Source organism: Carassius carassius, chromosome 16 (assembly GCF_963082965.1).
Source record: "Carassius carassius chromosome 16, fCarCar2.1, whole genome shotgun sequence".
NCBI classification, from domain to species: Eukaryota; Metazoa; Chordata; class Actinopteri; order Cypriniformes; family Cyprinidae; genus Carassius; species Carassius carassius.
In genome coordinates this window covers 15,680,870-15,696,314 of record NC_081770.1, presented here as the reverse complement: position 1 = coordinate 15,696,314, position 15,445 = coordinate 15,680,870, and the positions used below count along the sequence as shown (strand labels likewise).

The window sequence follows — 15,445 nt, the reverse complement described above, 5'->3', positions numbered from 1 at the left end:
GAGATGTAAAGCAGCTTGTATTTTGTAAGTACGCCCTGCAGGTCTGAGACATGCCTCGACATCCCATACCTGTACTGAGGACGAGTTCACCTAGACAGAAAAAAACGATTAGGTAAAAAATCTGAATGTCAGAATCTAATAGCGAACACAGACAGGCATATACAAACACCCTACGGCGATGCAAACAAACCGCACGCAACATGAGCCACCAAAGCCAGTGCACACAAAAACACGGCAGATCCTTTAGTACTGTGAAACACAAATAGACTTTGACCTGTGTCGTGTGTGTGTGTTTGCGTGTGTGTGAATTGTCACTAATCCAGGATCAGCCTTAACAAAAGCACCAGCAAAACCCGTGACACAAATTGTGGCCTCTTGCTTTTCACCTCTGCACGAGGCCAGCGGGACCCTGTTGGGCCCCTCGCTCCTATTCCACTCCGCAAGTCCCCAAGAGCCGGGGAAAGGCCTCATCCCTGTCCATAGGAGCCACGTCGACAGTCATATTCAAGCAAAATATTTATTCGGTAAACACCTGATCATCTAAGGTGTGGCAGGACGGCTCAGAGACATTTAGTTTCATCTAGCCCCATGGAGCAACTCGAAGAGCCAAAACTGGCCATGAGGGGCCTGAACGAACGGCTGAAGGGGTTCCTGGAGCATGTGAATCAGTTGGAAAAGACCAACTGCAAATTGGAGGAGCAGATTGTGGAGTGGGGATTTAGGAACGTCACTCAGCGGCGGGACTGGAGCGACGAGGAGGCCCTGGCACAGGAACTGCGAGCTCAGGTGGGTCTATGACATTCATACTCTTTATCTGCTGTGTTATCTACAGCTTGTCTGTCTCGTTACCTTGCTTTTTTATGTGCCCCTGAAAAACCCCTCAGACTGGCTCTAGGGTAATGGACCTAATTAAAACTTTCAATGCATGTATTGTTTTTCTTAGATGCATCATCTTCTGTAGTGGCCCTCAATTTGGCCCCTGGGGGGCCCACTGCACATTTTAGGTGTCTCAATATGTTGACACACCCAGATCAGGTTATGAAGCTAAAGATAATGAGTTAAATCAGGTGTTTTAGAGGAGAGCAATCAAAAATTTGCAATTCCGATGGCTCCTAGTAGTCGTTGCTTTTTTAAATTTATGTCACTGCTGTATTTGATCGTAAGAATGTGTTTAGAATAACATATTGTAATTCTACACATACTGTTTTTCAGTATGCATTCTGTGCAGCATTGCGTGATTTTGTAACATTGTATATTCAATATTAAGAATATGTTGTTATGACACATTATACTTTTTGCATACTATTTCCAATACTCTTTTGCAGTATGCATGGTATCCTTTACTGTACCACTCATACTATTGATGTAGTATGCAGTATGAATATACAAAATTTAGATGAATACTATATATTATACTAATCAAATTTGGAATCAAATTCTACCATACTGTATACGCACTGTGCATGTAATAATTGCATGACATTCTATATTTATAAAAATTAACAATATGTTATTTATAAAAATTAACTATGTATCTTATGGCATACTATTGCAGTATGCACAGTATACTGTTCTGCACTATTACTCTTTAACTGCAAATATTTTGTTTTCAGTCAATAATCCGATGCATTAATACTAATTTGCAGTATGCACTGTACTGTATACACTGTATACATATAAAATATGCATGCAATATATATTTGAGACTAAGGATGTGTTCACAATGGCATACTACTACTGCTCATACTATTTTTTGCAGTTTACAGTTTTTAAGCATGCAATAATTACGTGACATTTTTTGGATACTATTTTTCATAGTCTTTTTAATAGGTTATTTTTATAGGTTTGCAGGCTGGTGTTTTGAATTCTTTGGCACAAACAGGTATTTTAATGGATTACTAGAGGGCAGTTAACCAGACACTTAACACCTGTGCTTCCTAAAACTGTTCCGGTGCCTGTGGCCATACTGACCTTGTGAAAGATTGTTAATCCTTTAGTGCCTCAAGGCCGGCTTTCGCACCTGGCTTGATCTTTGACCTTTACATAATAATAGCCAGCCTGAAGATTTGCAAAAATTCAGATAATACAGTTTAAACCCACTTGTGTTGTTTTGTATCCTTCAAGATACAATCAGTGCATTGGGCAATGTGCATAACAGACATTAAGTGAAAAATCCTGGCATCATTTAAATCTTCAGTAGTGGTATTTGCATAAACAGAGTTTGTCAATCAGTAGAATGCCAGAAAAACCGCATGCAGATGCACACCTACATACACCCTGATCTTCCCACTGAGAATTCAGAAATTATTTTTCGTTCCCATGATTATATGGGTGTTCACAGCCATTTATCATCAACGGGCTTAGCCTTGTACCTTGCTAATACGTTTTTTTTTTAAATTATAATTATTTTTTATCAAATTGCTCAAGAGGGTAATTTCTAACCAGGGGCAATTATAATGCACTTTATCTTAATTATATGTATTTTTTTCTTGTTAATTCTCCTTCTTTTATGTTTGTTATGGCAGGTTAGGATGATCCTAATGGAAAATGCAGACATTTTGTTACAATCTGATGCAGTGAAACTCAGGGCAGCACATTTAAAGACAAGGTTAGAATCTTTCAGTGAACAAAAATATATATAGTTTAAGTAAATAATATATATATATAATTTGTGTGTGTGTGTGTGTGTGTGTGTGTATATATATATATATATATATATATATATATATATGTCAGTCCAGTCAAACTATGGGATACACTACCCAACCCAGTTTGTTCTGTAACTTGTCCAAATGTCAGAAAATTTGCATACTGTGCATTGTATTCATAATACAGTCTGCATTCCAAACATGCCAATGGAATATTTCACTTAAAAAAAAAACAAGAGACTTGAACATCTGTTCGCCCTCTTGTGGTGGGGAAGAGCAATTACCTGGAAATGCCTGTGGATGCTTGGTAATGAATAAAGTAAATTAACAAATGACACATAATAAGTCCAATTTTCCTAGAAAGTCAGTACTTTGTTGGTTAAATGTGATTGGTTTATTTATTTTGGGCGCTGAGATTGTATGTCTAAATTGGAAATTCCGATGAATAGACAGTTGACAAAAATATGTCAATGTTTGCCTTGCATGCTTCCATTGCATTGTGTGTTTCATATATATACTGAATTGGGAATTTTTTTCCCCTGTGGAAATCAGTACAACTTAATCTTTATTTAAGTTGGTGATTTTGGGGTTTGCAAGAAATGCCCATTTAACGACTAAATTTAATGCTATGGTATATTTATGACAAAAAAAAAATATATTATACAATGTATCGTTTGAAAAATAATATCATTACTTTAAAAAATAGTGCTTTTGATGACCTTTGACCCTGAAAGACATCTTTGTTCTTTTAGTTTTAAATGCATTTTCATTTTAAAATAGCTTTATATAAAATGTGTGTAGGTGTGAAATTGAGGAGAAACTCAGACTCCTGAAGGAGCAGGAGGTGTCACAGCTGAAGCTAAAGAAGAAAGAGTTGGAAACGGCCAACAGCCTTCTGGAAAAGCAGCTTTATGAATCCCAAAATGAGTTACAGCAAGTCATGGAGGAACATGAGGTGTCAGTGAGTGATTGTGTCTAATTGTGCAATTGTGTGTCACTGTGCGTGTTATGTTCTGTCAGTCATATTAAGCAATTAACGAGAGAAACCTTGATGTCTGTCTTTAGTAAAAAAATACCATAAAAATGTTCCCTAATGTCTTAACGCCAAGTTGCGGTTAGCCTCGAGGAAAGGGTGTGTGTGTGTATAGGGAATAGTTGTTCTAACCTTACTTTACCTTTAATTATTAGTCGACATATTGTATATAGATTTTGCCAGTAATACAGTGTATTCAGACATCTTGTGTCCTTTTCATTTGTGCACAATTATTATCTTTGCACATAGTAAATATTTAGCTTTAGTGCAACCAATACACTATTTATTTCTTTTTCTTTTTTGCTAAATGTGACGAAAAGCATCTACCAATACAAATACAGTTACTAAAACAAAAGTTGAACTGAAAAAAAAAAACTTCAAATGTTATTGACTGAAGTTAGATAATCTGATGGTGAGTGTGATTTGACCAAGTACAACATGTTCCTGGATCAACTTCCTTCTTGATCCAGGAACATCATTCCAATCAACCAATCAGAATTGAGAGAGTTTTAGGCTTACAATCAGGATTTGGTGTTTCTACACCCTTGTTAATCAGCTATCATTTCCCTCTGATTTCAGGAATAAATTATGGGTAGGGTTAGGTTTAGGGGTAGGGATTGGGTAAAGTCTGTATTTTTAGACAGTAAAGTTGATCCAGCATCAACAAAAGATGTTCACAGTGACCATAAACTGATATTGGTTTAATCACTTTGTCGTAGTTACCACATTTAAATTTACACAACAGAAGTGTAAACTTCAATCTGTCTTTATCAAAGTTTCACCCCAACGTAAGTAGTTCCATAATAATCCGCCGTTTCGATTATAAATCTTGTTCACGGCAAACATTCAGTATTGGTGTGATCTGATCTTTATCATTATGTTTCAGAGGCTTAAGATTAATAATTATCCTGTTTATATAGTCTAAATGCCCATTCACACCAAGGACGATAACTATAAAGATTAGTGTCCACACCAGCGAATGATATAGTCTGTTTCTAAGCATACGTGCGTCTGCCGCTTTAAATTCTTGAGCTCATTACAGCAGGATTGATTCTGATTGGCTGTCAATGTTTTTATCGTTCATTAGAAAAAAAATAGTTCTGAAAGCGATTCCAAAGATAACGCTTCTCTGTGCCTTTATCGTTATAGTTGTGTTGTGGACTCTGCTATTCTTTAATATTGAGAACGATTTTTAGAACTATATCTTTATAGTTATCATCCTTGGTGTGAACGGGCCTTTACCCTGATTGGGCAGGCCACATAGTCAAGGAAAGATGAAGATGAAGGAAATTTTTATTCTTCATGAGAGTAGCCCTTTAAATTCTCCTTAACCTCCCTCTCATTTTCCACCCCCTCTCTCTCTCTCGTTGGCTGACAGAGAGAGCTGGATCAGCACCAGTGGCGATCAGTAGAGGAGTGTGATAGAGTGCTAGCGCAGGTTGCTGCAGGAGAGGATGGCAGAGGAATGGATCTCTCCCGGACCAGCACCCAGTGCGACCACTCCAGCCCAGCCCAGAGTAGCACTGACTCAGCCACGCCACCAAATCCTGCTCCAGGCTCCGGTCCGGCTTCAAAGAGAATGCCCCGAAAGGATGCAACCAGCCCCACAGCTGCATTTCCGCCACAGGTACGGGTGTTCACTCTCTCTCTCTCCTTCAAACACTCTCTACAGTCTGCTGGTCAGGGCACTGCAGAGCAGTCGTAGTGTGTGTGTGTGTGTGTGTGTGTGTGTGTGTGTAAGTGAAAAGACTGCTAAGCCACCATTATTATTCGAAACAAAATTGGGAATGCAAGTCCCATTGAGCATAACTATAGTTTTTTTCTGTTCTCATCAGTAGGTGACATTTTATTTGTCTTCAAGTGTGCTTGAGCAGAATTTATGCCCTCGCACGAAAACGTGGGCCATCGGCCTCATAAATCTCCTTGAAAAACAACAACACATTGCAGCCTGTCTTTACAAAAACCTATGTTGGTACAATGGTAAACTGAGTGTATCAAAACAGTGCTCCTCCAAGGTACTTGGTAGGTGTCCAAAAACATTCTGGTACCACTGAACATGGTTTTGGTAACATGTCCAAAAAAACAAGGTATTGCCATGGTACAAGTCCCAAAACATAGATATTAAAATTTAACATCATTTCCTGAGGAACATGGATGGTAACACCATAGTACATGTCCAAAAACATGGTACTGTTCAAAAACAAGATTTTGTTATTTATTTTTAGATTAGACTCTATATTGTTTTTGGAACTGTACTGTCATTCTTATCAGATGGAGAGTGAAGTGATTCCTAGACAGTGATATACATAAACTCAAACCACAAGAGCATCCAGTTTTCTTTAATGTGATCTATTATGTTTCCAGTGCTCACATTTACCATATACAGTAAATTTTTTTTGGGACTTAAATCATGGGTAATTAAAACAATATGCCAGAGGGGTTATGCATTACAGTCATTTTACCATGAGTAAGATGTGCCCTAAGGCACAGTGTGATCAAAACCTCAATGGTAAGCAATTTGAAAAAAGCTTTAAAAATGTAAGATTTATTGTATTCTGTGGTATGCTTATGTATGTCTGCATACAGTATGTTGTGGTTTTTGATTACTGTAGGTGAGAGTTGGTGATGAGGCACTTAAGGAGGCACGAGCCGAGCTCGCTGAGGCCCGGAAGCAATGGCACCGTCTACAGGTGGAAATCGAATCACTACATGCCTTGGTGCGTTTGGTTCTCACAGACATGCCCACAGACACACCCGAACACACACACACACTCCAATTCAGAAACATGTAGAAACACCTAAACACACTGCTGAACCCATTTCACCTTAACGCATAATCAGCAAATTAGAATATCACTTACTGCTACATAACGCATATGCAGGCCTTAATTTCTGCTGGAACAAGCCTGATCTGAATCCGACATCTACGGAATCAGATTCAACCTCTATTCAACGTCTATGTAGTGCGAATTCAGTGTTAAACATACATCAATACTTTGCCTCCAGGGAATCACTCATCACTCCACAAATTGTTACCAAATTTTTTGATTGTTAGATATTAATTAGCTGAATGTTGTGGGCTCAAAACCCTTTGAAGGCACCATGTTACACAAGTTGATCCCAATGCCACAAACATTGTGCCCTTAAACCAACATCTTAATCTCAGATATATCCAGAAGTTTATTGTCAGTTTCTGAAATTTTGTTGATCTCCGCAATGTGGGATCCTTGAGTTATTATGATTGTGCCAAGGTTTTCAACTCCAAGTGCGTTCAGGGGGATTAACAATAACAAGAAGGTTGGTGGATCAAACCGCATAAAATGCTATCTGTGATCCATTATCATTGTGCCCTTTGAGCAAATCACCTAAATCCCAGGTTGGTCCAGGTGGACTGACCCAGTAGAACATAGATGAAGTGGCACTGGAACAGAAGTGACTCGACTTAAATGGAAGATGCCTTGCTTGCCTATAATATTTTGCTCTCTGTTCACTGTTTCAGACCACCCGACTCCATTCCACAAACCCTGAAATTCCATCCATTCAGAGGGTTAAGTTAGTGGTTCCCAATCCTGAGGGGCCAGTTGCATAAACTGTTAAGACTAGTCTCACAAAGTTAGTCACCTACTTTTTTCTCTTCAAGACTGGTCATAACTTTTTTAATTCAGTAATGAAAAGGTAGATTGTTCTTATTTGCATTGGAAAAGTAAGACTGATTGCCCTTTGGCAACTGCTAGTTCGTCAAACTAGTTCTTAAGACACAAACATGTGCGTCTTAACATGGTGGCTAAGTTTATGCAACTGGCCCCAGCTAGTCCTGGAGAACCCCCAACTGCAGATTTTAAATGTCTCCCTATTCAAACACTTCTGATTGAACTCATCAGTTCATTATTGAAGACTCAAAGACCTCAAATGTGGGTGTTAGATAAGAGAGACACCAGAACCATTGCATTAAGCCATTCTCCAAAAAGATTGTCCCACAAAGGGACACGGGGATGCCGGAGCCTATCCCAGTGTTTTGAGTGTAGGCTGCTCCTGGAGATGTTGGTAATAAATAGTTCTGTTTTATCCCACCAGGAGAAGAGTCTCCAAACCTCCCTACACCACACTCAATTCCAGTACTCTGTGCAGCTCAAGGATCTGTCCCGCTCTGTCAGGGGTCTGGAGTCTGAGCTGGAAACTGTGCGGGATGGTCTGGAAATCCAGAAACAGAACCATAGTCAGCTCCTCAACACCAAGATGAGGCTGGAGAGAGAGATTTCAACTTATAGGAAACTCCTGGAACACGAGGAGGGCAGGTAGGGGAGAGATAGATTTACTGAGCCGTATTTGTTTATGCAACTAAACCGTTAGCACAGGCTCAAACTTGTATGATGTTTTTTATGCAACTTCAAAGAAATACACTGGAATTTTGACAGGGTTTTTTGGCACTGGCATTGTGCCATTGATGTTAAAACAGTCAGTCAACCCGAAGAGATTTCTAAAGTACCAATGAAGTTGAGCATGATCTTGAATCAAACCTGATTTTTCTTTCACTCCTGAACCACAGGTTTCTGAACTCAGACGGTCGGTCTGTAAAAATGAAGCCATGGAAGGGGTCAGTTCCTGCTCCAGAGCAGAATGGCCTACCCAACGGATATGATGAAGATGTCGCTGAGCCAATCTTCTCCAAGAGAACGTCAAAATTAATGCCGGCCCTTCGGCGATACCAGAGTCTTGTCATTCTCACAGGTAAGAATGATGTCAAAACCCCCTTAAACCCATTTTCCAACCAATGATTCCACCCAAAGTGTCTCAGCAAATGGTTCATTATACAGCTGCAAGCCTGAGAGATGTTTTGCAACTCTGTGTTTGTGTTTTTCCATCCAGAACCAGTTCTCAACAAAGATGGGGAGATCTGTACTGTGAAGACTCAGGAGATCCTGGAAGGAAATGTAGTGAGGGAGAGTGCAGAGGGTCACGGAAATGTGGAGTGAGTTTACATAGACTTATTTTCAAGCCTTACTTAGCTGCAATGAAGAACCATAAGCATTTCACACTTTAACCTTTAACTGTCACTCACATTTTTGAACATAGACTTGAAAGTGCAAGATCCAAACCTAAATTTTTATAATTCATGTCTGAAAACATTTTGTAACATGATTTTGATGTACCATTTTCATGGTAATGCAGTGTTTGATTTTAAAATGGGTTTCAAAGGATACATTTTCAGATTAAAAGTTTTCTAGTGATATATCATTTCTGATGATTTCTAAAGTGTGATAGAGAAAAAGGCAACAAAGAGGACTTTTTTTTTGATAAAGGTCAGAACTCCTGTTATGATGTATGGTTTTTGAGGTGCACTTTTGCCATAAATTAATCTATTACTTTTCCTACATAATTTTTAACAAAAAATATTGGTAAATGGATTAGATTAGGATTTAATTGTAATATAGTGAAGTAAACGTAGGCGTCCCGTATATGGGATGGGGTGACAGTTAACAGGTTAAGGACAAACATCTTGATGAGTTTGATCTTGCATGTGGATTTCCATGCAATATAATTTAGATTTTTTGCACCAGAGATTATGTAATCCTAATATATATATGCTTACTATTTTGCTTTTTGTGTGCTATAGGACAGAGAAGATTGACAAGGTAATCAGGCAATGGGAAGGGTCATTCTTTAAAGGAAATCCCAAGCTGAGGAAGAAATCTGTGTCTCTGCGTTTCGACCTTCACATGGCTGTAGCGGATGAGGGTTGCAGCCAAACAAAACAGGACAGTCTCCCTAACGTGGAGGTCCGTCTCGTCATGAAACGGTCTCGCAGCATACCCACTTTTGCCCAGTCATGTCATGATGCTAATACATCACAACTGTGACATCACCATACTACCACACCACAACTGTGACCTCACAATATGACCTTCACTACAATTAAGGGGTGGTGACCACGTCTCAATGTCTCGGCGGCTAATAAAAGCGAATCACTTTAGTAATGTCATAAAACTCTTGCCATTTAAAGTAAAAAAAGAAACTCATGCAGATAAAGCTACTTAAAGAAATTTCAAGGAAAATGTATTTGTAGTTGATTTATTTTACTTCACACTTAGATGTATGAAGGTGAACGGGGAGTACAAATGTCTTGCAGTGTTTCAGATTTCATTGTGACTTTAGAGTGTGACTGAACGCTCTACTCCCACGTTGTTGATTATGAGCACATATTATGTTACTGATACCTATAAAACTATTGGTTTGTGAAAATGTGTATAGTTTGTACATCTATAAAGCTGACTCTTAAGTCTCAGTGAGAAATGGTCAATGAGGATACAGCGATTTCACATTCAGTACAGCGTAACAAAAGATGCCTTATTGCGTTCGACAAATGTTACTGGAACAAATTTTACACTCCAGTAAAAGCTAAGGGGGTATCAAGTTCTGGTTCTGCAGGAGGCTATAGTGTGAACCAAAAAAAATATTGCGTAATTTGCAAGTGTAGCAAAAAATCAGCAGCCAAAATAAACAAACAAATAAATTAATTTATGGTGAAACTGATGTACAGTCCTCACGATATTACCTGCATGAACCTGTACAGAATGACTAACAGTCTATCACTGCGGAAAGAATGAAATGAACTTCTCTGAACTTCTACTTACACCCGCATATATGAGTTACATTGCTTTTATGCATCATTTAAAGTGCAAATACTGTGTCTTCCGATCAAAAATGATGCAGGATTGTTACGAAAACTTGAAATGATCATACTTCAACAACCAAAAAAAAAAAAAGATTTTTGCTTTTCTCGTCTGCATATATTAATCATTTAAACTGTTTTATTTAGTTCTAGCTCTGATGGATGTTGTTCTGTAAATACATAGGGGTTTCCTGATGTAGCAAATAAATGGATACAAATGCATATAGTTAATTTGAAGTTATATTAAATCTAATTAAATCTATATCTCTGAAATATGATGATATCACCGCATAGGTTTAGTTACTGCTTTCATTTATGTAATGCACAATCTACTGTTATACAGGATTAACCTTTCACGTTTCATTATCTTTCCAAGGGATTGTGACCTACTCTAAGACATGTGAAGAGAAATTACACCATTTGCATTGGTAAAAAAATGTCATTTTCATATGCACTTTAATGAATTAAAATAAAATAATTGCTAACTTCCAGAATTTTCACTGTACTCAAAACTATTTTTTTTTATCAAATCCATAGTGCTGCCCTTCTGAGTGATTTGGCTTTTACACTGTATGACAGGTTCTAATAAAGCTATTATTATTTCCAGATGAGCTATTCATGTTATGAGCAAAGCTGTCCAAAGACATTTCATTATATAGACCACAGTGCCTGGAAAACTAGCACACAACACAGATGTCCCAGTTAAGCCTGGAATAGATTTGTAACAGAACAAAACCGTCATGAAAATGACTTTACTTAATGGTGTACAAAACAAATGATGTTGAACAATCATTAAAGGCTAGCATTGTTTTTTCTTTTTCTTTCTTTTTTTTACCTATGTTTAATAATGCCCCAGTTCTGTGATGTTCTCTTGTTAAAGCAATTTTTAAACATGCAAACCTTAATAACTTAAGTTTAGCTAGATGCTAATGCAAACAGTATGACAAACTCTGGTAGCACGATACCCTCTAACTACACTTTTGACTAAATACTTTTACCAACAAATTAGTGAGTAGCGGTAATTCGTGTAGCCTATATTTTAATGCTCTATATCCTAATAGTTAAGATTAGGCTGTGGAGCTCATATGTGGAGGATTAATGTTACAGGAAGACCGTTATTAAAATTAAGTTATTATAAATCGCAAGCTCTGAACCACTTACTTGAGAAACAGCTGTAGAAAGCAGATGCAGATATCCTAACACTTTTCTCCTTAACTTAACAAAGACATTCTTCCCACACCTGTAAAACGGATATCCTCATTATTGCACACAAATAATGTTTAAAATATTATATTGAGCATTTTGCATTTTCTGAGGAAAATATGTGTGATTTTACCGCTAAAGTGTTATGAAGAAAAGATGAACGCTGCTCCCTAGTGGTCATTTATGAACTTGCCACACAAAACAAGTTTCCCTCCTTTTTGTGAAGTAGGTTATTGCATACTTCGAGTATGAACACAATTTGATGAAGAAATCAAGTATGTAGTAGGTACTATTAGCATCCATCATGTTGCCATTGTTGATTTATAATGTACTAACAACAATTGCAAAAACTGTAAAACTGTACAATTTTACCACAAATAATGTTATTTTGCATTACTATATATATATATATTCCTCAGCTCCAGTGGCATTATGGGATAGTAAATTGTTGCACTCTTAGAATCTCAACAGATGCAGATTTTTTTTTTTTTTTTTTTTTACATGAATGTTAATTCATGGGTAATAAATCCTGAATCCAAATTATTTTCCTCTAACTAGCTATAGCCCCGCTGAAAAAAACTGCATATGCTGGTTAGGTATGTTTTGATGCTGGTTTAAGCTGCTCCTTTGCTGGTTTATGCTTGTCCTTTTTTCTGGTTTATGCTGGTTATTTTTCAGCACATGACCAGCATAAACCAGCATCCCAGCGTCAAAGCATACATAACCAGCATATTCCGGTATTTCTACACATGAGTATGCTAAAGGGATAGTTCACCCAAAAATGAAAATTCTATCATTAATTACTCACCCTCATGTCGTTCCAAACCTGTAAGACCTTCGTTCATCCTCGGAACACAAATCAAGATATTTTTTGATGAAATCTGTGAGCTCCTGCATAGACAGCAATACAACTCAAATTTTCCCAGACCCAGAAACGTATTAAGGACATTGGTAAAATTGTCCATGTGACATCAATGGTTCAACTGTTATTTTACAAAGCTATGAGAATTCTTTTTGTGGGCAAAGAAAACAAAATAATGACTTCATTCAACAATCCTTCAAATCCTCATCCCATCAGCAGTAGCATGCCCATTATGACGACGTATACACTTGCTTCAGCTTCATGTAATCTGCTATCTTTATTTTTGTTTTCTTTGTGCACAAAAGGTATTCTCATAGATTATGGATGAACCATTGATTCCTATTTTACTGGTGTCCTTGCTGTGTTTCTGGGTCTGGGATCCTTTCAGTTGTATTTCTGTTTATGGAGGATCAGAAAGCTCTCGGATTTCATTGAAAATATCTTAATTTGTGTTCCAAAGATGAATGAAGGTCTTACGGGTTTGGAACGACACGAGGGTGAGTAATTCATGACAGATTTCCTTTAGGTTGAACTATCCCTTTAAGCAAATAATAAAGAAAAACGAACTCTGTGTGTGTTTTTTGGGTGGAAGTAGGTCACACTGAACCCATATAAGCTCATCTGATCCCTGAAATTTGGCAGAGATTTGTGCTTGCAGACAGGAATGGCATTTCTTTGTATCTGAGCGTGAGGGTTTGCACATTTGCAAGTGTATACACATGTTCGGGTGTTTGTTACTACAGACTGTTTTGTGGCCAGGAATTTCAATACTTTGCATACAGGAAATTGGTTATCCACTTCTTTGGACCAATAATTTTTAATACGAGTGCGTGTGGAGGTGTGTGTGTACCTACCAACAAAGCTGAATAAACACACATCCAAACATGCCCATGCACTCGGTGCCGTCTCTATACCCCATAATCCTCCTGTCTTTTTCTAGAAAGCACTGACTCAATTTTTGGATCTGGTTTTCATGACAAAGCGAATGTCCTCTTTACAGAGAGATGTCTGGGTATAAAAGAGCCAGAGTGGGATGGGCCTGAACCAGCACAGCTCCACAACTCTACCCCCTCCACAGGCGCCGCCACCAGCTAAACCTCTGCAGAATGGGCCGGGTGAGTACGAAGGTGATCAGGACACTCAGCTCCGATTATTGATGATTTATTGACTGCCATTTGAGACTGATTAGTGATGTATATAGAGCCATTTTGAGATGTTTGGACACACAAGGTTGTATTTAATTTATATATTTCATTTGTAATTATAACTGTAGATATTTTATATTCTTTTGATATTTGGATAAATTTTTAACAATATTGTGATGTAACAAGAGGTAGTTTATTAAAATAATATCTGAGTGTGAAATAAAATTCCACCGTCTCCTTTGTACAGATCATTTTCAACGAGGACAAGAACTTCCAGGGCCGTCGGTATGAGTGCGACAGCGACTGTTCGGACTTCCATGCCTACCTGAACCGGTGTAACTCCATCCGTGTGGAGAGCGGGGCCTGGGTGGTCTATGAGAGGCCTAACTTCATGGGCTACCAGTATGTTCTGACCCGGGGCGAGTATCCAGATTACCAGCGCTGGATGGGTCTGAACGACCGTCTCTGCTCCTGCAAGATGATCCACTTTGTAAGCTGCCCACATGCAGTGGAAACATTACATAGTGCATATTTGATATTCAATAGATGTTCTTTCCACTCCAGGTAAGCGGTTCTGAGTACAAGATCCAACTCTACGACAAGGGAGATTTTGCGGGCCAGGTGTACGAGACCACAGAGGATTGTCCATCCATGGTGGACCATTTTCGGACACGCGAGGTCCACTCCTGTAAGGTGCTAGACGGGATCTGGATCTTCTACGAGCACCCAAACTACAGGGGGCGCCAGTACCTACTGGAGAAGGGGGAATACCGTAAACCCGTGGACTGGGGCGCCGTCTGCCCCACGGTTCAGTCCTTCAAACGCCTGACGGAGTGACATCTGACTTGTAAATCCATCCATCTGCAGTCCTCCTTTACCTCCAAACCACCCAAACGCAACAGCATCGACACACCTGTACTGAATCAATAAATGTGTGGCTGCAAATGAAACTCTTTTTGCAAATGTGTGATCACTAGACCTTTTGATTTTGGGAACTATATACATTCTATAGATCTCATAACTGAATAAAACAGGTAAATGATTGTACGGCTAGAGGTATTTGCCATACAAGGTGTTAAATGGGATAGTTCGCACAAACATTACAATTCTGTCATTAATTTCTCACCCTCATGTCGTTCCAAACCCGTCAGACTTTCGTTAATCTTTATGACCCTGCATAGACAGCAATGGAACTACCACGTTCAAGGAGCATAGAAGAGAAGAAATTGTTGAATAAAGTCATTATTTTTGTATTCTTTGCGCATACATTTGAAAAAAAAAAAAATTTGTAGCTTTAAAAAATTATGCCATCACATTAACTATTTTAATAATGTCTTTACTTCTTTTCTGGGCCTTAAATATTTGTGTTCCGAAGATGAACGTAGGTACGACATGAGGGTGAGTAATTAATGACAGAAATTTCATTTTTGGGTGATCTATCCCTTTAGGAATTTAAATACTTTTAGAATAAACAACTGTGGAAACAGGAAATGTCCAAGAGGCGGGGTTTAAAAAAAATGTGCAACTGCACCATATGTCTGCGAACTGCCCACAAGGCTATATCGGCGACAACCCAACTTAAGTTGTTTGTTATAACTATGATTTTTAAAACATCATCAACAGCAGTTTTGACACTGATATCGTTTAATTATAAATATTCATACTGAATTGGTCAAGCACAATTTTGTTTTTCTATATTTATGTACTTTTAATACATTCACAGCTGAAGACAGAGCAGCACACAATTTGAGCTTGGTGACGATGATGGACGTTCACTGGCTGGGACCGTCAAATATGACAAATCCTTATAATATAATGTTCATGTATAAAAACCTAGGTGTGAAAAATTAATTTCATCGTGATGTTATAATGTCATAAGTTATG

The 15,445-nt window shown here is 38.2% G+C and overlaps 2 protein-coding genes across 4 annotated transcripts; both read left to right on the top strand.

Moving 5' to 3' along the window:
• The first annotated feature begins 310 nt into the window (after positions 1-310).
• LOC132159692 (keratin, type I cytoskeletal 19-like) lies at positions 311-10,845 on the top strand. 2 transcript variants are annotated; one of them, XM_059569266.1, is made up of 9 exons: positions 311-786; positions 2,526-2,608; positions 3,450-3,609; positions 5,060-5,308; positions 6,294-6,398; positions 7,756-7,976; positions 8,228-8,409; positions 8,548-8,650; positions 9,296-10,845. In XM_059569266.1, exons 1-9 carry the CDS (start codon positions 589-591, stop codon positions 9,537-9,539), a joined length of 1,545 nt encoding a protein of 514 aa, XP_059425249.1. In that variant the 5' UTR covers positions 311-588; the 3' UTR covers positions 9,540-10,845. The 2 variants fall into 2 exon arrangements, with proteins under 2 accessions (XP_059425249.1, XP_059425250.1); XM_059569267.1 differs by having other exon boundaries at positions 312-786; positions 3,450-3,603.
• Positions 10,846-13,391: 2,546 nt separating this feature from the next.
• Positions 13,392-14,511, top strand: LOC132159106 (gamma-crystallin S-like). 2 transcript variants are annotated; one of them, XM_059568686.1, is made up of 3 exons: positions 13,392-13,531; positions 13,809-14,051; positions 14,126-14,511. In XM_059568686.1, the coding sequence occupies exons 1-3, from the start codon at positions 13,523-13,525 to the stop codon at positions 14,396-14,398; spliced, it is 525 nt and encodes a 174-aa protein (XP_059424669.1). In that variant the 5' UTR covers positions 13,392-13,522; the 3' UTR covers positions 14,399-14,511. The 2 variants fall into 2 exon arrangements, with proteins under 2 accessions (XP_059424669.1, XP_059424668.1); XM_059568685.1 differs by having other exon boundaries at positions 13,446-13,543.
• The last annotated feature ends 934 nt before the right edge of the window (positions 14,512-15,445 follow it).

Excerpts from the sequence above, each read along its gene's own strand:
- LOC132159692 (XM_059569266.1), top strand. The coding sequence starts at position 589 with ATGGAGCAACTCGAAGAGCCAAAACTGGCCATGAGGGGCCTGAACGAA. Across the intron at positions 5,309-6,293 it reads CAGCTGCATTTCCGCCACAG|GTGAGAGTTGGTGATGAGGC; the intron begins GTACGGGTGTTC and ends TGATTACTGTAG. Across the intron at positions 6,399-7,755 it reads TCGAATCACTACATGCCTTG|GAGAAGAGTCTCCAAACCTC; the intron begins GTGCGTTTGGTT and ends TTATCCCACCAG.
- LOC132159106 (XM_059568685.1), top strand. The coding sequence starts at position 13,523 with ATGGGCCGGGTGAGTACGAAG. Across the intron at positions 13,544-13,808 it reads TGGGCCGGGTGAGTACGAAG|ATCATTTTCAACGAGGACAA; the intron begins GTGATCAGGACA and ends TCCTTTGTACAG. Across the intron at positions 14,052-14,125 it reads CCTGCAAGATGATCCACTTT|GTAAGCGGTTCTGAGTACAA; the intron begins GTAAGCTGCCCA and ends TTTCCACTCCAG.